General features: G+C 46.3%; 1 protein-coding gene across 2 annotated transcripts in view; it reads left to right on the top strand.

The window, feature by feature from the left end:
• TOX2 (TOX high mobility group box family member 2) overlaps positions 1 to 27,003 on the top strand; it is a 151,103-nt gene that overhangs the window by 83,860 nt on the left and 40,240 nt on the right. For both annotated transcript variants that reach the window (XM_065645698.1, XM_065645697.1), the window contains one exon: positions 2,935 to 3,180. In XM_065645698.1, the coding sequence (XP_065501770.1) occupies positions 2,935 to 3,180 (246 nt within the window). The remainder of the gene's footprint in view (positions 1 to 2,934; positions 3,181 to 27,003) is intronic.

The raw sequence follows: 27,003 nt of genomic DNA, 5'->3' as shown, positions 1-27,003 counted from the left end.
TTCCAACTTGAATTTCGATAAGGAAAAATGTTTCTAAATATGATTTTATTGCTGTTGGAGGTTGGTCGTACCTGCTGCAATGCCATCCTGTGGCATCACTGTGCAAGCATGCGGCACAGCCCGGGTGTTGTGCTCCATGCCGTTTCGTCCATGGCTGATGCCTGACACTGCAGCACGACCTCTGTAGCCGGGGCACAGAGATGCAGAGGGGTCTGAGGATGAGGAGGGAGCCCGAGAGGAGGCACCGTCCCCTCTCCCAGTGTGGGTGGCTGGGTCCGGTTGCTCCATCCCGCTGCAGGCAGCAGCAGGGTGCGAGCCGGGGGAGGGTTTGCAAGAAGAGTCTTGTTGTTTCAGCTGATTTCAGTGTTTGAATTGGAAGAGGAATAATGTGTAATCACAATAACTGTCATCTGCTTGACGGTGGAAAATCCTAGACCTTCCGTGGTTTTTCGTGTGCTGTAATGGGCAGCCTTTTAGCAGAGCAAGCTTCTCTGTGCTCACGTTTGGAGTCATGGTGGGATGAATGGGTTCAGGCCAGCTCACTAGTCTAATTTGTAATGTATCCTTATAACATATAATTGGCTGTTTAATTTAATTCACATTAACATAAGAATAGAAAATATAATCTGCAGCGTAGCCCACATGCTGGTAGAAAGGAACGTTGGGTGATACCGTCCGAGGGTTTGAGACAACGGCTTTTGTGTACGTGGTGTGAGACCACCCTTCGTGGGGACAGATATGTCACCTCCGACATGTCAATAGGCACCGTGTGTGACAATAAATCACCCCCCTTTCCCACGTTTTTGAGTGTCTATCTGTCTAATCTCCCTTCCTTATCTTTCTAGTGATCTATTTAAAACATATATAGAATAAACGTGGCTTGCTTTGGAAAATTGTTCGCAGCGATAGGGTGTAAAAGCTGGCAGGCACCGAGTCTGATTATGTTGATTGGTTATTGTCTAATCTGATTTTGATTGCGTACAGCTTTGATTGTAATTTTGATATATCTGCACAATACTGTAGCTATTCGGAAAGCTTTGTGATTTACACAGGTCCTTCTCCCCTCCGCCCCCCCAGCTGAATAGAGCAAAGGCAGAAACGTGCAGGGGGGTGAGCAGGGCGACGGGGCTTTCGCGCTCCTTGCAAAAGCACCTCAAAGCCCTTCAATGAGCTGCTCTGCAGCAACACAAGGAACTTGTAGTTTTGAAGAGAGCTTTAGGAAACTTTGAGTGGGTTTTACATAATTTAGTTAAGCGCAGCAAAGCCACTTGCTTATATACCTGATACCAAAATAAACCCGTTGGGGGAACAAGTTTGCTGTGCAATGATTTATTTAAATCCCTTTCCGTAAAGCATGGAGTGAAATCCTCTTAAGTAACTGGGAAAGAATCAGTGTACCTCGACGTGCGTAGCCCAAACAGAAACCTAACTATTCGATGTATTAAATGGGATCTATCTGCTGTTGTGTACATCCTCTCAGCCCCTGCCTTCTCCGTATAATACCACTCCTAGACAGAAGCCGGCTGGAAAAATAGCTGGGCTTGAATTTCTCCTGAACAATGACTGTTAGACCAGAGCTATCTCAGCCCAGGCTCCGTCTTGTATTTCTTGCATCCTCATATTTCCCCACAGGCAGTGGGAATCTCAGGTGAACATGAAGGGTCCAGATACCTCCTTGCTCCCCACTGCCTCTCCCACTGACTTCTGTATGCCGGTTAAATGTGGGTTTTCTTCTATTTTTTTAAGGGTTGGCTTCCCTGCAGGCTGGGGTGATGAAGGGCATGGATCCAAGTGTCAGCTCTGGGGCAATGGATTAATAAAGCCTACAGTGCTTAACTGGTTTTGCACACATCTGGGGTTTTGCTCTTAAATCGAGTATTAAGTCAAAATCCAACCATGAAACTAGGTGATCTGGGAAATTCAGCTTAAAATCCATGTGTATAATACTATGGCTAATCAGAATTTCATATGCTATAATAATATGTGAAACAGTAGATGTTTAGAATAAGCCTCTTCTGCCAGAGACTTATTATATTCTGCTTTGATAGTTAATAATTTTGGGTAGATTCACACTTATATTATGAAGCAAATAGGTTTTTGTGTGAAGTGAAAGCGATTGCGCAGGTGCAATAACATATCCTTTCTCCTATAAATTGAAACGGTTAGAAGTAAACAGGCAGAAAACACGGGAAGCACAAGGAGTGCCAACATCTCTGGTGTTCGTGGTTACCTTGAGGGAACATTGGTGGGGAGGTGAGGGAGTGCTCGAACAAATAAAATTTGGATGAGGATATAAGGAAGGACAAATGTCCATGTGTGGTGGAGTCATGCAGGCTTTCTTTAAAGGATTAAAAAAACATACGATGGCTGTGTTTCCAAATCTCTCTCCCTGGTTTTAGCTTCTGTGCCGGAGTTTGTGAGGAATCAATGGGAATTTTGTTCCCAAGTACTAGTTAATTTGACAGAGCTAATTCTTGTAAAAACTCTTGAAAACACAAACTGTAGATACTGTAAGAGCTGAGCTGGGTGCCCAGGGAGGGGCTTTGCCTTAAAAATGCAGCAGTTGGTTGGGAAGTGGCCGTGGGCCCTGTGCGCATCACTTGGCTGGTTCCAATCCAGGCTTGGAGGTTTCTGCTCGGGTTTTGGCCAACTAAAGATGGGCTGGATGGACGTAGCGTGGGAGAGGGGAGCAGCACAGCTGCCCCAGAGGGATCTGAGGTGTCCCTGACAGGCACTGCAGCGATGCCACGCTCGCTACCTGGCTCCTGTATATTTAGGACCTGCTGGTATCCGGGGCTGGAGATGTCTTTTTCATTAAAAAAAACCAACCTGTTTTCACTGAAATGTGCTTTTGTGTTTCTTATACAAATAATCACTTTACTGAAGCAACAAGGCAGCGATGCATTGTGAAATGTCTTTTTTTTTGTCTTTTAGACTTATAATGGTCAGAATGAGAGTAACGAAGACTATGAGATCCCTCCCATAACGCCTCCTAATCTCCCCGACCCTTCCCTCCTGCACTTGGTGGACCACGAAGCTGGATTTCACTCCCTGTGCCACAGTCTCCCTCCGAACAGCCTGATCCCCGCATACCCCTACCAGAACATGGACCTGCCGGCCATCATGGTCTCCAACATGTTGAGTCAAGATGGGCATCTTCTCTCCAGCCAGCTACCCACAGTCAGTGACTATCCTTGCTTACATTCTTTTGCTAAAGCTTCTCTGTGTGTCATGTTCTGAGCTCAGTTGAAGGTAGAAGGATGTTCATGATGAGATGTTTGCAGTGGGGGTCAGGAAGAGCTGGTGACACAGCCCAGCCTTGCTGCCCACCAAGGCTGGCGTGCGGTGACAGGCACTGCAGTCACCTGCACGCCCATGCTCATGGTGGCAATTTTGTGTTTCCAGTTTGGTGTCTTCCTGAGCCTTAATAACTGCTCAAGAGCAAGAAGGAATGTTGTTTTCCTCTGTGTATATAATATCCTCACTGAAGTGAGCAAAGTGCATGTGTTCCGATCCTCTGTGAAAGTCATAGAATCATGGAATGGTTTGGGTTGAAGGGCCCTCCCCAGCCCCCCCAGTGCCCCCCCTGCCATGCGCAGGGACATCTGCACCAGCTCAGGTTGCTCAGAGCCCCGTCCAGCCTGGCCTGGGATGTCTCCAGGGATGGTTCAGCCACCACCTCTCTGGCCAACCTGGGCCAGGCTCTCACCACCCTCAGGGCCAACAATTTCTTCCTCATGTCTGGCCTGAATCTCTCTCCTTTAGTTTAAAACCATCGCCCCTTGTCCTATCACAACAGGCCCTGCTGAAAAGTCTGTCCCCATCTTTCTTCTCGGCCCCTTTTAAGTACAGAAAGGCCACAATAAGGTCCCCCTGGAGCCTTCTCTTCCCCAGGCTGAACAGGGTGACCAGCTGAAGCCCTGGTTCATGGCCCCCATGCCCTGTGTCCTTCTCCAGCTGGGAAAAGCCCCCAGCCTGTCACCCCCACGTCCTGCTGCCAGGGTGGCCGCGGTGGCATCAGCAGGAGCAGCGCGGGTGCTCCCTGGAGGGAAAGCTGCCCTGTGGATTTCAAGGGCAACAAGATCCCTCGCGCACTTGCCAACTCAAATTGCCTCTTGGCTCACGCCGCGGCAAGGGGATACCTTGTGAAGTTTCAAATGACTCTTCTGTAGGAATAAATAAGGCAGGGATAATGAAGTAAAGTGCAGCTCTGGGAAGAAACTTCAGGGCTAATTAGACCTTACGACGCTTCTGTGTCAGCAGCACCGAGGAAAGGTTATGGCTTGATTTTGACAGTGGTATTGAATTAATACTGTTGATGTTTAATAATATTTTCCTCTTTAGCAGATTTAGCCCTATGGTTCGTTTTCTACATTGTTTCTCTCTAAGATCATTGATTTTCATGGGTGTTGTTGGAAGGCATCAATATCAAACGGAGTTAATTTTACTTAAATAGCGTGCCTGCGCGTCTGCCACTGCACTAGTTGGAGAGCATTTGGTGTTGATTGCTTGAATAGATAACGGTCTGAATGGTAGTGATATCTAAATATTTAAATGGGATATTATATCTTAGCCAAGGAAAATCCCAAGGCTTTCTGAAGTCTCGATGCATCTCTGGGCTTCATTGTTAATGTGTTTAAGAAAAACATCATGTTCTGCCCATCCATATTGAACACAGGCATATTTCTGTGGAATTAAATATTACTCAGGCCTCTGTGTTAGCTTTTAGGTTCTTAGGTGATTAAAACATTCATTTCTGAGACAAAAAGAGTCAATTTCGCATGAAATATTTTTCCCTGGTTTAATTTAAAGCACAGCCCCTTTGTCTGACCCCTATTTTCATAACACGATAATTTTATCCTGTGTTGATTGTCTCATTTTTGAGAGGTGATATTGCACTTATAAATCACTTTCTAAAATACCTAAAGAAACAAGAATAGTGGGATTTATTAAGCAGCTTCTGTATATCTGAAATAATTTATTTTGGAGTAGTCCTTGGGAAATGTTCTCTTTCTTACTTTATGGTACTGTTTTACAAATGCAGCATCGTGACAATAAATCAGGGCTGAGCCAGAGGAGATAAGAAGGGGGCTTAGTGGGCTGTAAACATAGAATAGAGAGATTAAGATTTGTTTGCCCCTTACCACGAAAATAAAAAATCCAGTGAACCCTGCATTTTCCAGCCGATAGTGAATTGAAACTGTTTAGTTTTGAGCGGAAACCCTTGGAGCTGTAAAATATCTTCAGAGGTCCCAGCAGCAAGGGAGGTAGATCAGGGAGTGAACTGTGGTGCAGTTTTAGGTCAAAATTAAATCCCGCCTTACTCTCTTGTCAAAGCTTTTATTTTTTTTTTTTTTTTCCCCCATGCAATTAGACTTTTCCTGCTGAAAGGTAACACCTTCTAGTCCTTTTCTTTTTTGGATGCCCAGATAGGGTCCTCCCTTACTCCAGTACCAGCCCATGACAGCAGCGTTCATCCCATCGCACACATGTAATTCTGTTAGCGGCAGTGGGAGCAGTGTCATGTCTTTTGGTTTGAATACAGTGACAAATGGCAAACAATTCAAGGTAAAATGTTTAGACATCCGTTAGACTTTTCCTCTAAGAAAGCAGCGTGAGCCTTGGGGGTTTTTTTAAGGCATCTTCATGAAGAAATCTCAAGTTGCTGAAAAGATGTGAGGCAAGACTCACTGGCAACAATGGGGATTGGTATTTTCCTCTACAGCTCAAAAATGAATAAGGAAAATACAGGTGCAGGCGGTTGTCCGCTTCAGCGTTTCTCTTGTCCTGGGATGTCCCAACGTTATTCTTAGATTGAATTAACCTCCCACCTCTGCAATGGAGGAAGCTGCTGCTCCCATTACGCAGATGAATACCGAGTCAGAGCGAGTTTAAATCAATCCCCACAGCAGGACAAGAGCTGGAGAGCGAAGGTGGATTTGCTGCGTGCCAGACCCTGCTCCTGGCTCCAGCCCATCCCTGGGGTGCCAGGAGCTCGATCCCCTCATTTAAGCAAAGGAGCAGTACCTTGATGGGGAAAAAACCAAAACCACTGTCACCTCTGTGTTTCCTGGTCCCTGTATCATCATCATCCAGAGCACCCTCCATGCCACCAGCCTCTGCTCACCTTGCTCTGCCCCACGGACCACGTCTACATTTACATCACGCTGTTCTTCACTCCTGTTTCTGTCACTTTGGTTCCTTAGTATTTTTTTTCCCCCCATCAGTTTTTAGAGGTCAGGGGAGTTTTCAAACCCTGAAGGTGTGGCGCGGGGAGCTGGGGAGGAGAGAAGCAGGGATGGGTGAACAAGAGTAGGCAAAGAGACAGCAGAAGACGTGATGTTGGGAGGACCGATGGAGTGGGGCTCAGGGAGGCTGGGGAGGAGGCAGGGCTGGCTCCTTTGGGGAAGACGTTATTTTTTGTGCGAATGACAAGAAACAGAAAATTCTTAATACAGTGGAATTGGTTTTCTACTATCCTCTCTTTTGCTGTGGGAGAAGAGGAAGGAAAGAGGAGTAACGGCAGGAGGGGAAGAAAAAAGGAGAGATGTGATTGTCATTGAGAAATGGGAACATTGTGGAAAAAACAATCAAAGAGGAAAAAATATGTTTTCCTTGGAAAGAGAATGACTTTGCGCACTGTGAGCATCCCCTCAGTGTTACGGTGCGGACAAGCAACTGCTGAGCCTTCCAGGGATCCACAGGGAGACCTGCTGAGCTGGAGCCACAGCGGGGCTGGGGTCTGGGAGCCACAGGGACGTGGGGGAAAGGAGGAGAGGGGACAGAGAAACGCCGTGAATCAGTGACCGTCGCCAGCGAGGTGGGGTGCCTGCTGGGTTACGGAGCTGCTGTGAATAAATGAGATTTCAGAAGGGATTTGGCAGAACATATTTGACAAAAACAAAGGGCGATCAAGGTCAGAGCCCAAGAATCTCCAATGCAGCGCAAACATATTTCCATAAATATTAGATAGCGGCTGAGCGGGCTGGGGGTATCTCTGGTTATCAGGTGGGATGGTCCCCAGTACCTGGGTGCTGTGCTGGTCTGGGGGGAGCTGTGAGCCCCCAGTCAGGGGGTGACAGCACTGCTGGGAGCCCACCACCCCTGCTCCGAAACCCCGAAACTTCATGGTTCTCCAAGCCCAGCTGAAGGACATTGCCATGCTGGGGCATACTGGAAAATCACCCTGTTTTCCCAAGAAGCGTGTTGTGGGGCTCTGCTTCTTTCCTGCTCCTTTCCTGCTCTGCCGCAGCCGCGTGAATTTAGAGCAGAACCATATATTTTTGCGTGGGGGAAGCAGCGTGTTGGACAAGTGGCAGCTGTTCTGAGCAAACATTGGCTTTGTAGCAGGTATGTAGAGTTTGATGGGAGACACTGGCAGCCGGCCCCGTGTCTGCATCTCCCTGGTGCTTCTCATGATGAGAGATCTTTGTGACTATTTTAAAAGCACCAACAGTTCCTGGAGCTCAGTGGGATAACTTCTTTTTGCTCACTGCAAGCTGATGCAAGTGAAAAAAGGCTGCGGCCGTAGCCTGAAAGTTCTTCATTTTGTTTTTTTGAGTGGAAACAGATTATTTGAAAAATAGTAGAAATCCCCATGGCAAAAAGCCACTTGATGTAAAAATGTCAAATTTCTAGTTACCTGTGGAACCTGTGTATGTAGAGGGGAGAGAGTAAAGGGTAAATGGGAGGTGAATTGTAGTACCAAGGATGAGTGCAACTCTGAAATTCCGGAAGAGCTGGTTGACTGTGCAACCTGAATAGCTGTTTCCCAACGCTATGGGGCTTTGCTGGGAAACAGAGAAGAGAACAGTAGAACAACTCATAGAATCATAGAATCGTTTTGGTTGGAAGAGACCCTCAAGGTCATCGAGTCCAACCATTAACCTGGCACCAGCACTAACCCATGTCCCTGAGAACCTCATCTCTGCGTCTGTTCAACCCCTCCAGGGATGGTGACTCCAGCACTGCCCTGGGCAGCCTGTTCCAATGCCCCACAGCCCTTTGGGGAAGAAATTGTTCCTAATATTGAATCTAAACCTCCCCTGGTGCAACTTGAGGCTGTTTCCTCTCGTCCTATCACTTGTTCCTTGGGAGAAGAGACCAACACCCTCCATGCTCCAAGCTCCTTTCAGGCAGGTCAGAGATCAGAAGGTCTCCCCTCAGCTCCTGTTCTCCAGGCTGAACCCCCAGCTCCCTCAGCCGCTCCCATCACACTTGTGCTCCAGCCCCTCACCAGCTCCGTTCCCTTCTCTCAACTCGCTCCAGCACCTCAAGGGCTTTCTTGGCGTGAGGGGCCCAAAACTGATTCAAGATGCGGCCTCCCCAGTGCCCAGCACAGGGGACGGTCACTGCCCAGGTCCTACTGGCCACACCAGTGCTGGTACAATTGCCCATCTCCCACATCAGAAATGAAAAGGAAAAGTAGCCCCTTCCTACAGCTGGGGTTGCGTGCCCAGGCTGTGCGGAGGGCGGAGGGCTCCAAGGAGAAGCATCCTCTCTGGTGCCCACCAGAAGACCTGGAAGGAGGTCTTCCTGCAGGCAGGCTGCAGGACCATTCCCCTGGCCAGACCTCCTGGCTCTGCGAGTTCCTCACCAGCTCCCATCCTTTCCAGAACTGCTGCTCCTCGCCAAACGCAGCAGCATTTGTTATTTACAGCCTGAGCCGGAGTCAGGGGGAAAGGCAGCGGTTTGCTCTGGATAGCACCCGGTCAAGGCGCTCAGCTGCAGGCAGCGTGGTTGGCCGTGGCCGGACAGAGCTGGCACGTGTTGGAAGTTTTCCAATAGAAGGTATAAGAAAGCAACTAATTAGATGTTGGCAAAAAAGCCAAGTAAGATGTGCAGTCTTTTGTCTAAGTCGTTGGAAATACATGACCCCAGTAAGCAATGCGACTTCCGTGTTGTTGCAAAATACTTCCAATACATAAATATTTCGATAATTGTGAATCGCTGCCTGTTAAAGTAAGTTCTTTAAAATAATGCAGTGTGCATGCAGCAGTGCCCTTTAGAGCAAGTTCTTGCTCATCGGAGGAGCTGTAATAAATAAACAAACAAGCAAGAGCAGTGGTTGGGCAGCGCGTCACCGGTAGCAAAAACTTCGCAGAGTTCCCCGTGTTTCCATCCTGAGTGAGTTTGTACTGGCAATTTTGTGTTGTGCGCTTGAGGCTTTGAGTAATTTGGCTCTCTGCTTATTAATGGTTCGGTATTTAAAAACTAAACTCCCGAATATGAGCCCTTGGTGGAAAATAGTAATAATACAACCATACATGAGGAGTTCTTTGTATTAAGCAGAGCCCTGTTTGCAATTCCCTGCTAGTGTTTTTCTCAGAGGCAATAAATGAAAGAAATATGTCTTTTTAAATTTTATAAAACTCAGAAAAATGGTTTTAAACAGCTTTTCTTCACCTCCTATAATTATTTATTTTCAAACAGTCCTTCAGGGTAATGTTCCGTTTTCTTATTTCACACTCCTTTTTCTCATAAATGAACCATCACTTCAATAAATCATTATGAAAACAGAGACTAACACAAACCCTGAAAGGTTGAAAGATTTATGTAACACATTTATGTTTTCCATTTTCTCATTCTGGTACTCCACTGCTAAAGCTAAGCTAATAAAAGCTGCTATTAATATTTCTTGTTGCCTAGCAACCGCAGAGAGGGAGTAATAGCTTTAGCTAGAAAAATAGATGACCGATAAGGAAAAATTCAATTCTTTTATTATCTCAAGGGAAAATGGGCTTTTACTGGAACATTATGATGTACGAGTGTGAAGTTGAATACAAAGGATATTTTTTCTGTTGTTTTTCTATTTTTAATGAACGTTATTTTACCTTCGCAAACTCGTTTAAGGCATTTGCCCCACCTACTTGCGAGCTTAATTTAGCAACACCCACACATGCTTCTGGCTTTAAGTATCTGTTGGCATTTTCATTTGAAAGCCCCCTTCCCTCCACACCTCCCCCTGAGCTTTATCGCTTGGTCATAAAATTTCACTCCAGGTCAGAACCTGGGAGACAAGATTCCCAATCAAAGAGCAAACTGTTCTTGTATATATTTAAAAAACGCACTTTCGCAGAGGACGGGGCACATATCGATAGTTACTTTCTGAAGTTTAAGCGGTCGTGGCTGAGCTCTCTGTGTTCGGGGAGAGCAGGAACGTGCTGCTCCTGCCTGTGCCCGCGGAGCAGTGGCTGGTGCTGGAGATGCAGGCGCAGAGCTGGTGCCTGCAGGCAGAAGTGAGGGTCCCTGGGGGAATGTGGATCCTCTTAGAATCATAGAAGAGTTTGGGTTGGAAAGGACCCTCAAAGCTCATCTCGTCCAACACGCCGCCATGGGCAGGGACATCTGCACCAGCTCAGGTTGCTCAGAGCCCCGTCCAGCCTGGCCTGGGATGTCTCCAGGGATGGTTCAGCCACCACCTCTCTGGCCAACCTGGGCCAGGCTCTCACTACCCTCAGGGCCAACAATTTCTTCCTCAGGTCTAGCTCTTCTTCTGTTGGAGAGGTCCCTCAGCTTCCCAGTCATCCCACTACAAGCTCCCTGCAGAGCAGCAGCCCCTCTTTTCACATAGCTGGTGCAGATGCTTCTGAGTGGTCCCTGCCAAGGACTTCTAGGAGGGAATTGGAGTGATGGGAATCACAGTCGGGTCCCAGCTCTGTGAGAGCTCAGAGAGCAGCAGAGCTTACGAGGATCTGTGCATGTGAAGCGGGAATCCAAGGGACCAAGCTCCTTCCAATGTGCTTGTGCAGCTGGTGCTTAGGTTCACCCATGGGTATCCTGTTTCTCAGACATGAGAAAATAAAGTGTCATGACTTTTCACAGAAGTGAAGTGTTGTGATAGCTGAGAAACAAAGCCAATGTGGGTTTTGCTCAGTAATACAAGATCTTACTCCCCAAACAAGGGAAAGGAAGAAGGCAAGGAACCGCTCCCGTTCGTGTCTTCGCGTATCTCCTCCTTGGTGCTTTATAAAGTGGCTTTTCCCTCTGCAGACAGCCTGCTCCTAACGGCCCAGATCTTCTGAGAAAAGAGGCTTGATTGCAGCCTCCAAATTGTATGGGTGGCTGAAGGGTCTGTCTGATGGTCAGCAGCTCTCCAGCCCAATTTCCCTCTGGCGTATCTGTATGGAGCTGGGCTCTGAGACCTGCGATGCACAAAGTGCTTGGTGTTTCCTGGGAGGTAGCAAAGGTCTCCCAGAGCTCTGCAGGCTTCTGCCAGCCGGTGATGGATTTTTGCCTGGAGGATCCTGCCTCCGTGTGGCAAATTCCACCTGGCACCTCGCAAAGGATGGGTTGTGTGGGATTACTGCATCTTATAGTAGGTCTTGCCCTTAGGAGATTTTTCATAATATTCACCTATAAATTACTTTTGCTCTGTATTATTGCGTCACTATTATTAATATTAATATTATTATTATTATTACTGTTGTCGTTGTTACAGTTACATCCTGTTACAACTGTAATGTCACGTATATTATACATACCTGGGCCAGAGCCACAGATGCTTGACACAGTGCAAAACCTACAGGGAGGAGATACTCCTGCCTTGGAGAACTTAATACCTACAGAGGCAAGACAGAAAAATAATACACAGGCGCAAAGTAATAGCCAGAGGTGCACAGGAGGTCTGCTGCCTGTAAAACACGGTGTTCTCATGCCCACACACCCTGTTCAGCGCACCCCTGATCGAGATTTCTTCTCCCCCATCCAACCTTTGTGCTGCGGCCGCCGCTACACTCTCATGTCTACCCTTTTCTTTCTTTCCCATAACAAGGGGATGTAAGAAAACGTTAAAATATGCTCTCACCTCTGTACAATGCTGGAAGGGTCTGGCACAGCGGGAGCCAACGCGTATGTGTCAGTCTGGCTGTAGAAGTGTCTCTCTGGTCCGTGTCTCTTTTCTTTTTGCTCTGCAAACTGGGTCCTTGTCTCCCCCTGCTCATCGCTCACTGGAAGGGCAGCAGGTCCCATCCCGGGGTGGTGTAACCGCTGATTCCACGTGGCAATCTGGTTGTTCTGCGCCTTTTCACTATTCCACAGAAATTCATCCTCCTCATCTTTCCTTTCCTCTCCTTGAGTTGGTCACTATCTTTCTGATAAGCCGGTGGCTCCGGGACAGTCCCACCAGTTAAAGAGTCGCCTTATCAGCCATAAAATAACCGTGCCGTAACGGCGGGGAGGGTGCACGTTATCCCTGGAACATATGTCAAGTGAGATGGTCCTTTTTGTTTGCACATTGCCTGCCGTTAAGCCTTTGGTTTGCTTTTATAGCAATTTAAAATATTTACCAGTTGCATTTAAGTTTGCATTTAAGCAAACTTCTTTGGAACAATAATCGGTGCTATAAATACACAGTTTGTGTAACAGCAATGAGGAGGCTCGTTGCAAACAGCATGTATGTATTAGTAGTGTAATTAAAATATCAATTACACCGTGTTGACAGTTTGCCAAATAACTGGCTTTTGTGCACAGTAAACTTAATCACTCCAAAGTCTACTCACAAGACCTGATGCAATCTTGATGCCAAACTAGTACAACATAAAAACAGCATTTGCCAAAGCACAGCTTCGATATTACTTTGCGTAATGGTGCTGCACTCCAGAGCTGGTATCATGTTCTGAAAATTATCTTTTAATGTACAATTTGTATTGCTGAGAAATGTCACTTACTTTGCAGAACGTCTCGCCAACATAAAACCTAAGATTTATTCCTGTCATTTTTTGTCTCCCATGCCATGTTGATAATAAGAAGTCTATTTTATGTGTGTAATGCTTATGTCAGTTTTGAAATTTGGGGTTTCATAAAAGACAGTAGTATAAATAAAACATTATATAAATTAAAAATATAGTGGAAAATAAAATCTGTGAATTACAGTAGCAGATAAGATAAATATGGCATGAAGGAGGTTTTCAGAACAATATAAAGTAACTGGAGTAAATATGTTCAAGGTATGGGATGGATCTTTTTTAAGAACTGATTCTGATCTTGAAATGCATTTGTCTCTGGCATACAGACATGCAGATGGATACTTAGCCTCGTTTTAACCCTTTAGATTTAGCTTGTGTATTCCTGCAGGATGACATTTTTTCCCCTTCTTAGCGAATGACCCCACTTCAACGATTTTTCTGGGTGAGGGTAAAAATTCATTTTGCCCACATCAGAAAAAAAAAAAATCCTGCGAATGAGAACATGCTTTGAAAACTGAACGCGAGATTTGGAAGAGAGTTTCTTTGGAGTTTGGGATGTGGCTTTGGGGAGCTGGGGACGGTGCCTGTGGGGCTTTCGCAGCCGCTCGGGCTCTGGTGTACTCGGGGATTTGTCTCTGCCATCTCCTTCCCGCCTATCACAATTTGTCAAAATGTAGGAAAGTTCATCAAAATACAGCATTAGCAAAGATAAAAAGATGGAACAGTCAGCTAACAGAAAGTGACAGAGTTACCCTCGCAAACTTATTTGGGCCATTACAAGTTTTTGCCTTTAGTTGCAGCAGGAGATAAACCTTATCAGACTGTCTTTGCTTAAACATGGGTGGTCTTTGGCCCAATGGTTTTAGGTCCCATTTGGACCTCAGAGACCCCAACCACTTTAGGAAAAGTAAGTAGAGTTAACACGACTGTGTTTCCAGAGACTCTCTGCTGTGCTTCCCCGGCAACCTGGGCTGTACGTATGTACCGGCACTGCGAAAAGTTCACCTGAGAGCTGCAGTTTCTTCTTCCTCAGCCTCTTACTGGATGTGCTCAACCCTCCTGCAGCTGGTCAACCAGAATCTGCTCCCACCCTCCCCAAAATACCATCTTTGTGCCTTGTTTCGTGCACGTGGCTCAATGATGCAGGTTATCTGAGAACTTCTTTTTGTTTGCGTCTACGCATAGGAAAGTAGAACAAGTTCCAGGCAGCAATAATCTCCAAAGCATGTGTCTCCGTGCCTTGCCTCGCATCCCGTTCCCGCTCACCGCTCGGCACTCGTGTTGGCGGGGGGGGGCCAAAACGAAGCTGAGCTGTCGTTGGCACCTCTCTGGAGTGACAGTGGTGGTCTAATGCGGGAAAGGTGGCTTTGCCAAAGAGACAGAGCTCCCTCCATCCCCCGGGCTGCTTGTGCCATCTATTCCCCTCGTCTGCTGTCCTTTCCATCCCGTGCCGCACTGCCTTCTTTGTGATGTGCACTTCTTTCCCTGGGAATAGCGAGGGGATGTGGTGAGTGTGGGTCTGCACCACGTGGCAGAGCCTCTGAAAGGTAAGTGAAGGTTTTAAATTTGCATCCTAACCTCTGCTGCACTGTCCAGTCTTCATGCTCCCACACGTGTTTACGCCCCACATCATAATGCAACACAAAGTCTTTTTCTGAAGTGCATCAGGCAGCTGTAAATAGAATAGTTTTTGCCAGCTTTAATCAGCAGCAACTTGGATGCGGGAAAAACTGTCTACTGTCAGTTATCCCACCAAACTAGCATGTCTGGCAACTCTTTGCCATCCATCTTGCACATTTCGATCAATGTTGCGGCCCATCTTTAATTGCCCTCATCCCTTAGATCAATCATATTTATCTCTTAGCTGTCATTTGCCTCCTCTTTGCATGTTACCAGGTTGCACTAACCCGCTCCAGCAATTACTCATCGCCCTGGATTTTCCTTGCTGACAAGGAGGGTCCGTGCAACTTTGAGGCTCGTTTCCAAGCAGCACACATGCTGCGGTACATGGCTTTCTTTCAGTTGCCTTTCCAGAAGTTTCATCCCCAAATGGCCCTGAAGTGCCTGCTTTCGGAGGCAGAGTTGGTGCCGTCCCCACATCTCAGCTGCCGCCAGCACGTGCCCGGGGCAGGAGAACACAAAAGGATGGAAATTTCCATGGCTTTTGTTTCAGCTGTAGAGGTTATGATGACTGTTCGCTGCTGTAGGTGTGTGCACGGTGAGTAAGTCTTTTTTTATTATTTAAATGGGAGCCGTTTTTTTAGAGGCAAATAACAGAAAGTGCTTACAATAAAAATAATACGCTGAAACAGGCTTTGTTATGCAATGAGGAGATCAAAGAGCTACATCAGCCATGTGGCTGATCTCTTGGAGTGAAGGGAGAAATGGTTTCTAATTGGGAGGTAAGATTTCCTCAGCTGGTAAATATAAAGGGTAATCCTGCCTTTTCAGAGGGGTTTTCTCCTGCCCGTGGACTCAGTGGGGTTTGCTGTCAGTGTGAAGGATGGGGGAACGCAAGCAGGAACCTTGAGTCAGATTTCCCTTTCTTCAACAAACACCCCAAATCTCTTCCTGTATTTTAGCAGTGGGGTGGGTGTGAGTCTGGATAGGTCCAGCTGCCAAATTCAAACCCTCCATGAGACCAAAAAGTGTCGAGCCTCTGAAGCACACCCTGAAAAACACAGTTCCCGGCAGTCCTCTCTCCTGCCTTAGTGGTACAGGCAGACACGCTTTACATCGCCATGGCCCAGAAAAATCAAAGTTGCCATTTAAATGAAGGATGCTACTTGAGCCCTGCCTCTGTGAAGAGGTGTGGGATGCAATGTCAAGAGAAATTATAATGATTGCTGCAGATACAGCTTGTCACAGAAAGAGAAAAATGTTTCTGCATCTGATGCATGGCAGCGAGCCAGTTGGTAATGTTATATGTCCGAGTGTTTCACTTCGGCTCTGCTGGAAAGCATTCCTTAATGCTCTGCGTGGCTGTTATATTTGTCTCCCAGCTCTGCAGAATCCCATTAGGAACCTTCTGTTTACACCATGGAAATTGTTTGGTCTCTCCAAACGGCCGTGCAACAGAGGGAGAAGTGTATTGCTGCAATTCTTCAACATCCGTAGAAATTGCCAGTGTTATATTTCTCACTTATCTCTCTTGCAGTGGGCATTTCTCATTATGGATCGAGATGTCCTGTAACCTGCAGCAGGCAGCTCTTCAACACCATGGTGTGGTCAGAGGGAGCAGGATCTGCTCCTTCGCCGCCAGCCGCCGGCAACACAGCACGCGGGGCAGAGAGGCACTGGTGTTATTTTACCTGAAACCTGCTGCTTTTGTGGGATTATTGCTTTCGAGTTGGATTCCAAAGGCAGATGCATAGTGGCCAGCATCGGCAGCCCCATGATGGGCATGGTGCCCTTGCAGCTTGGGGCTGCGTTGGACACGGTTCCCCCCGTTGACCGATCCCCTCCTATCTGGTTTCTGCAGAAATTGGTAGCAGAGCAAGTGGAGATCATGGGGTGACTGGCAAGCTGGGAAGAACATGCCTTCTCCTGGCATGTGGTGGATAAATTGGGGATGATTTGAGGTGTTGCAGCAAGAAAAGGGAATAGAATAGTAAAATTATAGAATCATTGTGGTTGGAAGAGACCCTTAAGATCATCAAGTCCAACCATAACCTAAGTCTGGCACTAAACCATGTCCCTAAGAACCTCATCTATAGCAAAGAGTGGGATCAGTCAGGGAATGGCTGTCCTGACTCAGGATTTTTTTTGTAGAGAAGAATGTTTTGCCAGTCTCTCCCATTCTTTATTGTGTTGTTGTCTAACTAACAGGAGAAAAAGCAGCGATTAAAGAAGACCCGTACACATCATGATTTGTGGGGGTCTCTCAAGGTTTTGTTGTTGCCCTGGATGCGATGTTGTTTATGCTTTTTTATTAATGATGCTGGATGTAGGCGGTGAGGAATAAAATTTGAGGGTGACACAAAGAAATTGGACATATTTGGGACAGGAGAAAGGGAATTCAGAGAGATTTAAACATTGGAGGGAAATGAACTGCAGGGTTGCTAAGGCAGTTTGTTCAGTGTTGATAAATGCGAATTAGTGCATGTTGAGAAATATATTCACTACTCATAAAGCTTACAGTGTTCTAAATTAACTTCCAGAAAGCACATGGGTTGCTCCTCAAAATACCTTGTTGCAGGATCAAGTTGTTAGAAGACAGGAGAAATTCATAGGGGGTTTTTGGAGAGGTGTGTACTGGGTACAGGGCTGGTCAGCCTGTCTCAGAGCAGGAGGAGAAGGGAAAAAAAAGGGGCTCAGAAAACAGAAACATGGGCCTGAAAAGCTCCCCTATGATGGCAGATGGTAAGATTAAGAAGGAGCTGAATAAATACACAGAAATTATAAAAGGGCATAGAACAAACAAGCCAGAGCAACTGGATCAGGAATATCCCTCAACAAGGAAACTTCACGGGATTTGCGATTTGGAAGTTCAGAGCAATAAGAGGGAATACTTCTTTCAAAACACAGGTCAAGAGAAACTCTGGGACTCGCTGCCCCAGAGAGGTGAAAATGAAAACAACAAAAAGGTGTTTTTTAAATGTTTACGGAGGTAACAAAAAGATGGAGAGTTGCTGTAGTAAATGTCAAAATGCCCGTTGGTGGCGAGGAAGAGCTAGTTCCTAACATGGAAGAAATCCATAGCTCATTTCTAACTTGATTTAGTCTGAAGCTGAGGAGCACCAGCTCCCATCTCACCCATACATTGTCTTATTCGGGGCAAAGTGCAGTGGAATTGGGCCATGTCTGGTTTAGCTTACTGATAACTCTTTACACCTACGCATTCTGTCTTAAATCTTAGTTAAAAAAATGACTGAATGAATACTGAGTCTGCTGTCCTTGCAGCACGAGCCAGATCTGTGTAGTTTCCCTCCGTATCCTCTTATCCTCTTTACCTCGACAGAGCAGAGATGGAGATTTGGGCATGTTCTCAAATTAGACCTTGTAACATTAATAACTTCTTATTACTTGAAAATTTTTTAATATGTCTCATCGGCATCATTTTGTCTAACACAAAGAGAAGGTCTATCCCGTTGCTCTTTTCCAGTTCCTACTAATGCCAACCCATTGGGATAGACCAGCCTTCGCAAGCCGCCTCTTTGAAGGTGCATTTTTCATGTGTGCAGGGTTTGCATGTGCAGAAATGGTCTCTGGAAGAGCCGAGCTGGAGTTGTTAACACAGCTCAGGTTTCATGTTCTTAATGCAAAACCTCCATCTGCCATTGCCAATCCACCTGTGTAACCGCAGGAGGTTTCTGCCCAATGCTGGAGACGATCCTGCACACAGCTCCAAGTTTCTTGCTAGTTGGGCTTTTTCTTGGCACGTTTCCAGTTCTATATCGGTTTTCTGTGTCTGTCCTAGAGACTCTCTGATTATTTCAGCCTGTGTTTTTTAGCAACAGTCCACAGACAGTTTGCCATCTGGTTAGCATTGATCTGAAGGAGGAGGTGGTGTGCTTACCTGCAATAAAATCACTTTCCTTTCAGGATGAGTCCTGTTAACTTTCTTGTTCATGTTGAGCTCAACTGAGGACATTCAGTCCTGGCAGGAGATGAAACAAGGTGAAAATGGGATAGCTGGGACAAATTCCCTTCCCAGATGTCCCTTGAGTAACCCAGAGCTGGTGTCAGCAACTGAAGTTGAGTTCTTGCTTTGATTTCTATGTCTTGGCAGGCACGGTGAGATAGAAAGTACCTGCATTCTCCCCCAGGAGGACAGGGCAGGCCACCGCTCAGCCTCCACAGCCAGCTGGTTTTCGTTTGGTTGGTAGTATTGGCTAAGTTCTCTCTTTTGGGAAATCCATTCCTTTTTGAGCTTACGTTTCATTATAGCATTTGAGAGTACCACAGCCTAGCTCCCTTTGCAGCTGTCCCATTGAGAACATACATTTGGGTTTGTTTTCCTGTAACAGAGCTGAGGGTACAATCGGGTCTCTCTGAGGGACGTAGGAGGTCTGGAGGTCCATGAGAAATGTCCAGAAATGACCCACACCCTGGAGCCCAGAGATGGTCTGGGCATTGAGCAGATATTTACTGTAGACAGAATTGTCTTTATGGCCCTGGAAGTGACTACATGGCTCTCGCTGGGATGTCTTAGATGCCAGGCAGCTATAGCTGAAGAAGCAGTTTAATTTTAATGCATTCTGTACTGCAAAATAAAGGACAGAATGATCTGTACTGATGGGTCATCCTGTTACCTCCCTCCCACCAACTCGCCGAGAGGACCGAGCACTTCCAGCTCTGCTTTGTCGTCTTGCAGGGGGTTCCTTGCTTCCTCAGCAGCTGTCCTTTGCTGGCAGAAATTCAGCCCCTCCATGGTGGCCAGTAGATGCTCTACAGCAGATGCTCTGAGCATCTACAGAGCATCTAAACAAGAGTTGCCCTAAGGATGAAATCCAAACAGTAGAGGCAAAGACAGAAAGAAAAAGGTTTTTTTTAAACCTCCTACAAAAGCAATGACTGAACTGGTGGAGTCCTGCTTGTGGCAGGGACCCGTCCAAACTGCGTCGGGGAATTTGCAAGGTGGATTAGAGATCCCTGTCCCACCCAGAGTGCCGTTGATTTTGGACATCCTTTTGTGACTCGGCATCCGTGGCTCTGCCGTGCTGTTTTACAAGGCAGATATCCAGTTCCTGAAGGGATGGAAGCCAAAGTTCAGCGCCGAGTATTATGCTCTGCTGAGAGTGTTGTGTTAATGCCAATTGGAAGAGCGATTCCAGTGCTGATTTATGGGATGTGTGCACGTGTGGCCAAGCAGCATGGGTCTGTAAACATTTCCTTTGCTAACCCAGTGGATATTTGTTTAGCAGTAAAGGTCTGTAACATTAAGCTGGTTGTGGAAGAGACTCTCATGTGGAATAGTTCAAGCACCAGCAAGTGGAATTTTAAAGGTAATTTTTCTCTGGCTTCTCACAGTCGCAAAGCATCGATGAAATGTGACCTGATAGAGCTCCCCTGATGTGAAATTCCGAAGAATTAGAGGAGAAAAAGCCTGAATCTGCTGGGATCACCCAGAGCTGCATTTCCAAGTCCCTTGCAGGAGCAAGGACTGGTTGGTGTGTGCGCGGCTGTACAGACGGCTGTTGTGCATGGGCTTCAGGTCTGCACAGCAAAACTTCTCTCTGGCAATCCTGCCTTGTGATTTCATGCTTTGGGTCTTACGCCTCAAAAATCCAGGGCTAAATTGAGGCCCCTTTGAAAATTTGGGTTTCCTGATTCATAATGGTTGATTGGAGCTGGAATTCTCCTGAGTGACAGTTTGCTCCAGTCCCTTTCGCTTTGCTTTCTCACTGAAGTAGAAAAGTCATATCCAGTACAATGAACTTAGTGCAGTCAGCAACAATTCAGCCATGCTGATTTATTTGAGCCATTCACCGAGCAGTGCTGCACTTCTCTGGAAGCGCCCGTGCCCATGAATTTCATGTTGATTTTTACTGTTGCCCATGAATGGTCAAAGGTTTTAATTATTACAACCAGACTTTTGGCTCTCGTGTCCCCTGGGTGATGCTGAACTTGGTTATTCAGCTGTCCTTGGAGGATGCGTGTGTGGAAGTGGAGCTGTGAGGAGTCACGAGTGGCTTTATTGCAATAATTTTAAGTCATGTTCCATTGTATTTACATTTTTGCAGTGGTTTGTGTTTTGTGGAAAGCTGGCCATATGATTACAGTGAATAGATGTGAGGAAGTGGCCAGTAACATTTTTAACACCAAATCAATCACTCTGATGCCATGTACACCTTGAATAATAATAACTAGACTTCAATTACAGCTTACATAGAAGGTTCGCTGGGGAAAAAAATTAGACGAATAACTACCATTATGGCTGTAGCAAGATGGCTTCTTTGTACTACCTAATCTACAGTAATTTAAAAAACATGGATCATTAAAATCAATACATATTGCAGCCAGAATTTAGGAGCTTGATTCTCCCTTACACACAGATGTGTTGGTCTTGTTAAGAGCTGAGAGCCAAAGTTATGGAAAACAGCATTAAGTCAAAGAAGGCTGGGCTTACTATTTCCTCCACAGAACCTTTTCCTAGTTCCCTCTTCCTTGTATTTATCACTGAATAGAAACGCAGGTATTTAACATGAGCAGAGTGGACTTCTCAGCCCCTTTGAATTCAACATGAAATTAGTGTAGCCAACAGTCTCGCTAAGTAGACAAGACTTGAGCATGGGTTTGGCTTGTGGGATTGTAAGGCTTGGCTTCATCAGCCCTTTCACAGAATCATAGAATCACAGAATCATTTCAGTTGGAAGAGACCCTCAGGATCACCAAGTCCAACCATTAACCGAACTCTAGCGCTAACCCATGTCCCTGAGGACCTCGTCTAAACGCCTTTCAAACCCCTCCAGGGATGGTGACTCCACTACTGCCCTGGGCAGCCTGTTCCAATGCCCCACAGCCCTTTCTGGGAAGAATTTTTTCCTAATATCCAGTTTAAACCTCCTCTGGCGCAACTCGAGGCCATTTCCTCTTGTCCTATCACTTGTTACTTGGGAGAAGAGACCAACACCCTCCATGCGCCAACCTCCTTCCAGGTAGATAGAATCATAGAATCATTTCAGTTGGAAGAGACCCTCAGGATCATTGAGTCCAACCATAACCTAACCTAACTCTAGCACTAAACCATGGGGCCAGTGCTGTGAAATTACCTTTTTCTGGGGAATGGGAAGCTGGTTTTGCAGGATGGTGCTTTGATCAGCAAAGAAACAGTGGCTGATATCAGGAGTCCAAGACACCTGACATGGCGCGGCATGGAGCAGCAAGTATTTTTGAGGTGGGCAGGGTTGGTTTTATCGAGAAAGGACATTGCCTTTGAGCTGACTGATCTAAGCCTGCATACTACAACATCTAAATAGCCCACCATGGGGAAAACTGGTCAGCCGGTATTAGAACAAATAGATATTTAGGTGACTTCATGTCGTAATAGAAATAGAGAAAATAATACAAAATATACAAAACCAATCTTGAAAGTCCCGGCAGCGGCTCCGGCAGATGTGGGGCCAGCACCCGAAGTCCTGGACTGGACTCTGCAGCCAACCGGAGCTGGATTCAGTCTGTCACTGGGCCTCAGTTCACAGGGACAACTCGCAAGGTCCTCTCCCAATGTCAGCCATAAGGAAAAAGGGGCGAGATCCTCGTGATCTCCCACTTTTATATGAAGTATGACGTGAATGGGATGGAATACTTTAGTTGGCCAATTTTTCAGTTCACCTCCTGCTTGCACATCTCGCGGGATGCATCATTATCAATGACCTTGCATTCCATTGCTATGTCTACCAAAACATGTACCTAACTTTCAGGAAAACTGCAGTTAGTAAGAAGACTTTAGCTGACAGGGAAAAATTAGCTAAAAGAGAAACTTGTTTTTAACAAAACCAGGACACTTCAAAGCCAAAACAATCAAGAACGTGGCGATGATGAGAAGGAGGAGAAATGCCCTGCCCTGATGGAGATTGGGCCAGATGCACTGAGTATAGACAGTGCTGGAGGGTCTGACAAGAGACTTAGGAAAAGTCCATAAGAGACAGTGGCTTGCAGAGTCCTTAGGAAAAAAAAAAAAAAAGTTTATGAAAACCCACGTTTTCCAGGTGAAGCATAGAATAAGATTGCCAAGTGCAGGGCAGTGTCAGTGTTGAGTCATGACTATAAAAAATACTAAGCATTGAGCCTGGCCATTTTGCTAAAAGCAGTGCAAATGTAGAAGATGCCTACATCGATAAACCAGCTTTGTGGAGTGACACTCAGGGTGGGAGTCACTCACCAAGCCTGAATTAGTCACCCAGGTTTCTTTGCCAGTGAAGAGGCTCTTCTGGAGTGTGATTCATTGGACCTGTCTCAAATACCTGCCTTGGGATGAAGCGAATGTCTCTGCAGGGATTTGAGGGGGACTAAACACCCAGCTCAGATGCACCAGTCCACGTTTTAGGTGCCAGTTTTTGCACAGATGCTGATTTTTCCAGCTATTCAGCAGAGCGGAGCGGTGGTATGTTGAAAGTGAAGGTTAATAAAATCATTCACATTCTGTCTTTGCAACACACTGAAGAGACATTAGTAGAATGTGACAAGGGGCAGCTAAAGTTAGGAGTGAGATCCTGTTGTGGGCAACCAGTCCTGGTCCTCAGTGGACCAGCACCGATGCTGTGGGATGAGCAGTGGCCCAGATGCAGGAGGGAAGGGGCTGAACAGGTTGGGGATAGCTGCGCTTTGCATCCTCTTCACCCGATACATGAGCAAGGCACTTGGCAGCATTCCTGCTGGTATCGCAGGGAGGGATGTTCCTCGGTGCATCATCCCCCTGCAAACGTTGGCTGCAAAGGCAAAGCAACAGGATAAGACCCTGCAGTTGTGCCTCAAGGGAAATGTCTTGCCTTCAGCTTGTGTTTCTGAAGGGTTGAGGCAGCCAAGTCTGTACCACAGGGTGCAGCTCAGGCCTGGAGGGGTTAGTCACATAGAACTGCATGTTCACAGCGTGAGGGTAACCCCTGGTGACGTTCAAACAGGAGCTATGAACATACACAGCGAATATCCTGCCCTCTGGGACAGTCAGTGTAATCCAGGAATTTAGCAGAGTGGCAGAACATCCTAGCAGACAGCATCACTGATGTGAGTAGGTGCATTCACGTACAGCCATGGAGGAAACAAGGAGCATCTTGAACTTTGCCTCAATCCCAGGGAGGTGAGCAAGAATTTTAAAAGGAAACTTTGGCACTCTCGCACAAAACTCAGTTTTGCCAAAACGGCAAGAGCCAAATTCTTCCACAGGTTAGAAGTGTCTTTCCCGCTTTCTCCTACATCTACAGTCTGCCAGATTTCAATCTCGATGACCATCCATCCTGCCTCTGCAGGACCAAGTTGTACCAGGGGAGGTTTAGATTGGATATTAGGAAAAAATTCTTCATGGTAAGGGCTGTCGGGCATTGGAACAGGCTGCCCAGGGCAGTGGTGGAGTCACCATCCCTGGAGGGGTTTGAAAGGCATTTAGACGAGGTTCTTAGGGATGTGGTTTAGTGCTAGAGTTTGGTTGTGGTTGGACTCAGTGATCCTGGGGGTCTCTTCCAACCAAAATGATTCTGTGATTCTATGATTCAATGATTCTATGACCATGAGGTGGGGGGATCCTGCAGGAGCAAGAGGTGACAGCAGTGATGACCCATCCCATTTAGGGTGCTGGATACCAGGATCTACCCACTGTGGCTCCTCAAGGCTTCGGGGAGAAGGTGCTTCAAGCTGAACAGGGTAAAGTGGCAGTTTCCAGTTTATGTGAATGCAAATTGCAGGGCTGGGTGAATTATGGCAGAGTCTGAAGGAGCTCAGCCAACTCCCTCCTTCTCAGAGAGGCAGAACGGGCCCTGGATCTGGGAGGATAAAGGAAAGTGTGTCTGAATCATGCATTGACATCACCAGGAGCGCTGCCGCTCTCCGACTCACGTCAGAGCTGAATTGATATGGTTACAGGAGACTGAGTGGCTTTTAATATTCTGGGAGAGCTGCTACAGTGGCAGAAAAAAATAATTATTCATGGATCAAAAAAAGAAAGGCATTAGCAGTACAAAGTGTCGTGATTGTCTCTGTTCTGCTGCAAGGTTGAAACGAGATGCCAGCTGCGCTACATGAGAAATAGCTTGAAGAAACACCAACAAAAATGCACTGATTATTCTTGAAAGACCCTTGCAATTCAAGCCAAGGTATCACTTACTAATTTATGGGGAAGTACAACGGGTACACAACCCTCCGCTGACTCATAGGCGGTTGGTCTGGAACAGGAGGCATCGCAAGAGAAGAGCGTAACAGCCGCATGCTTTATGTCACTGGAAATAAAGGGTGAGGTGAACGGAGGAACTGCCAGCAACAAAGCCGTGATTAAGAGATGCCAAGTCAGCTCTTTGTCCTGGAGGGGGAACAAAAAAGGAATAGAAAGTTCACGGAGGAGATGGTGGTTCCTGCCATGCGCACAGGGCAATAGAAGAGGGAATAATCTTCTTCCCCACGAGAAATCAAATTCAGATGCCAACAAGCAAATGCCCTGCTGAGTGTTGAGTCCTGTGGTGGAACCATATTGTTAAAAAAGGAACAGATACAAAATTACCTTAATGCCTTTTACCAGGATCTGTTCAATGCTGCGTGTTAGATTTTAGCAAGGTGAGTATTGCCAATGAAGCTGTGGGTGGTTCACAATAGTCCAATATCTCCACTGGTAGAAGAGAGTTGAAATGGATATAAAATACTTGTAGGTGTCTGCTGGAGGTTCTGTGGATGCCTTTTGGGGTTATGAAAATCCGAATAGACTGCTATAGGAGAAGGATGTATGGAAGTTACTTTCCTTGACACTGGGTCTAAAATCTTTCAAATGACCCTAAGCCAGCTCAAATGTGTCGACACAGTAGTAACTTTATAATAATGTTGTTTCATTAAACTTCTGCATTTTTGAAGTTGTTCGCTCAGCCGATCCATTAGTAATTAGTGTTTAAACGCTTTGTGAACATTCATTAGCTTCGCCACTCCTCCTTGCTTAAGAACATCCCTCTTGGTACCCAGGAGGGGCCGAGGGGTTGAGTCACTTACCGGGAGCATCTCGGCGTGAGCTGGGAGGCGATGGGACCCTCAGCCCAGCGCTCCCTGCGGTTTTAACGCTCACCGTGGGCCACGAGAGCCTTGAAGCGGCTCGTGGTCACACCAGCGATCAACCAAGTCCCCTGCTGGGATAAACTGCTTGGCCTTTGGTCTTTTTGTTCATCCACTTGCTAATAAGATTACCCCATACAACAGTGGGACAGCGATATTATCCCCTAAGTAAGCGGGCAGGCTGTGTCGTGTACGTGAGAATGTCCGGGCCAGGCGTTTGCTCAAAAAAAGTAAAAAAAAAAAAATCCGTATTTTTCTGGAAATAAAGCAATGGCTGCAAAAGCTGTTATTTCTCACCCAGCAGCTCCGGTCTGTGCGGGTGAAGGTGCATTTGAGTCTCAGGGGTTTCCCGGAGTCTCATCACATTGCTGGAAATACTTTGGAGCCGTGTATGATGCTGAACCTCTGATACTGAGTCTCTGCTACCCTCGGTCTCACATCACTGACCCTGTTTACGAGGGTGGTGGTTGGAGTGGGAAATGTTTTAATTTCTTAGTTAAGCCAATGTTATGTGGTACTGCTGAAAAGCTGCAGATGCAGAATCCCAAAATGCTGTTTTTACAGTCTCTTCTCAGAGCGGGACCTTACTGTTAAAGGAGAAAGTTCTGTCTTAAAATAGAAAACCACACTGAATTATACAGCCACTTGATAATTATTTTTTAGTGCTCCTGCTAAAAATGCCTCATTAAAAGACTATAAGTCATCACGGAGTGCTGTCAAGCTACCACACATGGGGATTTTATTTCCAGCTGCATTTTATTTCCTGATTTTGGTGGGCCAAAGTCTTGGGATCAGAGAGTAAATATTTGCATCTATCTCTGTTTCTTTCTATATTTCTATCTTCTGCGTGGTGGGAGCAAAGCAGGGCGCAGGTGGCAGACTGGGATGCGGGGTGCCAGGTGGAGCATCACCCAGTGGCACCCACGGGTGTCACCCCACAAGTGTCACCCCACGGGTGTCACCCCACGGGTGTCACCCTGGGATTTGGCCGGGACAGTTTGGAAAGGTGCCGTGCCAAAGCCGCGACGTGGGTGGATGTGCCAGGCTTTGAAAGTGTGCCAGTCCGTGTGTTCAGAGGCAAACGGGAGAGAAAGGGTATCCGCCCGATATTAATTATGACTTTCGAAGCCTTGCCTAATTACATTGTCTCTCTTAAGACAGCGACACAAATATTTATGAGTGGGACTTTTTATTCCCATTGTAATCAGTGACATAAATAGGTAACACCTTTATAAAGAGTTAATAAAAATGTGTCAACACAAGCTCGAGCACAAACTATCGAGCAGTGTGCAGTAAAACATTCCAGTGTTTATTGTATTAATTGAATATTCATGAGATGCCAATTTAAATTACAGTTCACAACTGTTGCTGTGTCTAATGAATAATTTAAACAAGTGTGGCCAAAGAGATTTCAACGCTGCATTAGCAAACTGCAAGGGATTAAGCAACAGAGAATTTATAATTAGCTTTGTATATCCTATAATAAATTCATTGGGAAGATGGTTTTAATTATCCCACATGTTAATTCAGAATTCAGTACATTAATTTTCAATTGAAAAGTAACCCTTTCTTCCCAGATAATATATTTGTCTCTTCCGCATCTCAGGAAATGCAAATTGCAAGTGTGGAA

Source organism: Caloenas nicobarica, chromosome 15 (assembly GCF_036013445.1).
Source record: "Caloenas nicobarica isolate bCalNic1 chromosome 15, bCalNic1.hap1, whole genome shotgun sequence".
In the NCBI taxonomy this organism is placed as follows: domain Eukaryota; kingdom Metazoa; phylum Chordata; class Aves; order Columbiformes; family Columbidae; genus Caloenas; species Caloenas nicobarica.
Note: the sequence above shows the minus strand (reverse complement) of the source record. Positions and strands in the feature narration are given on the sequence as shown.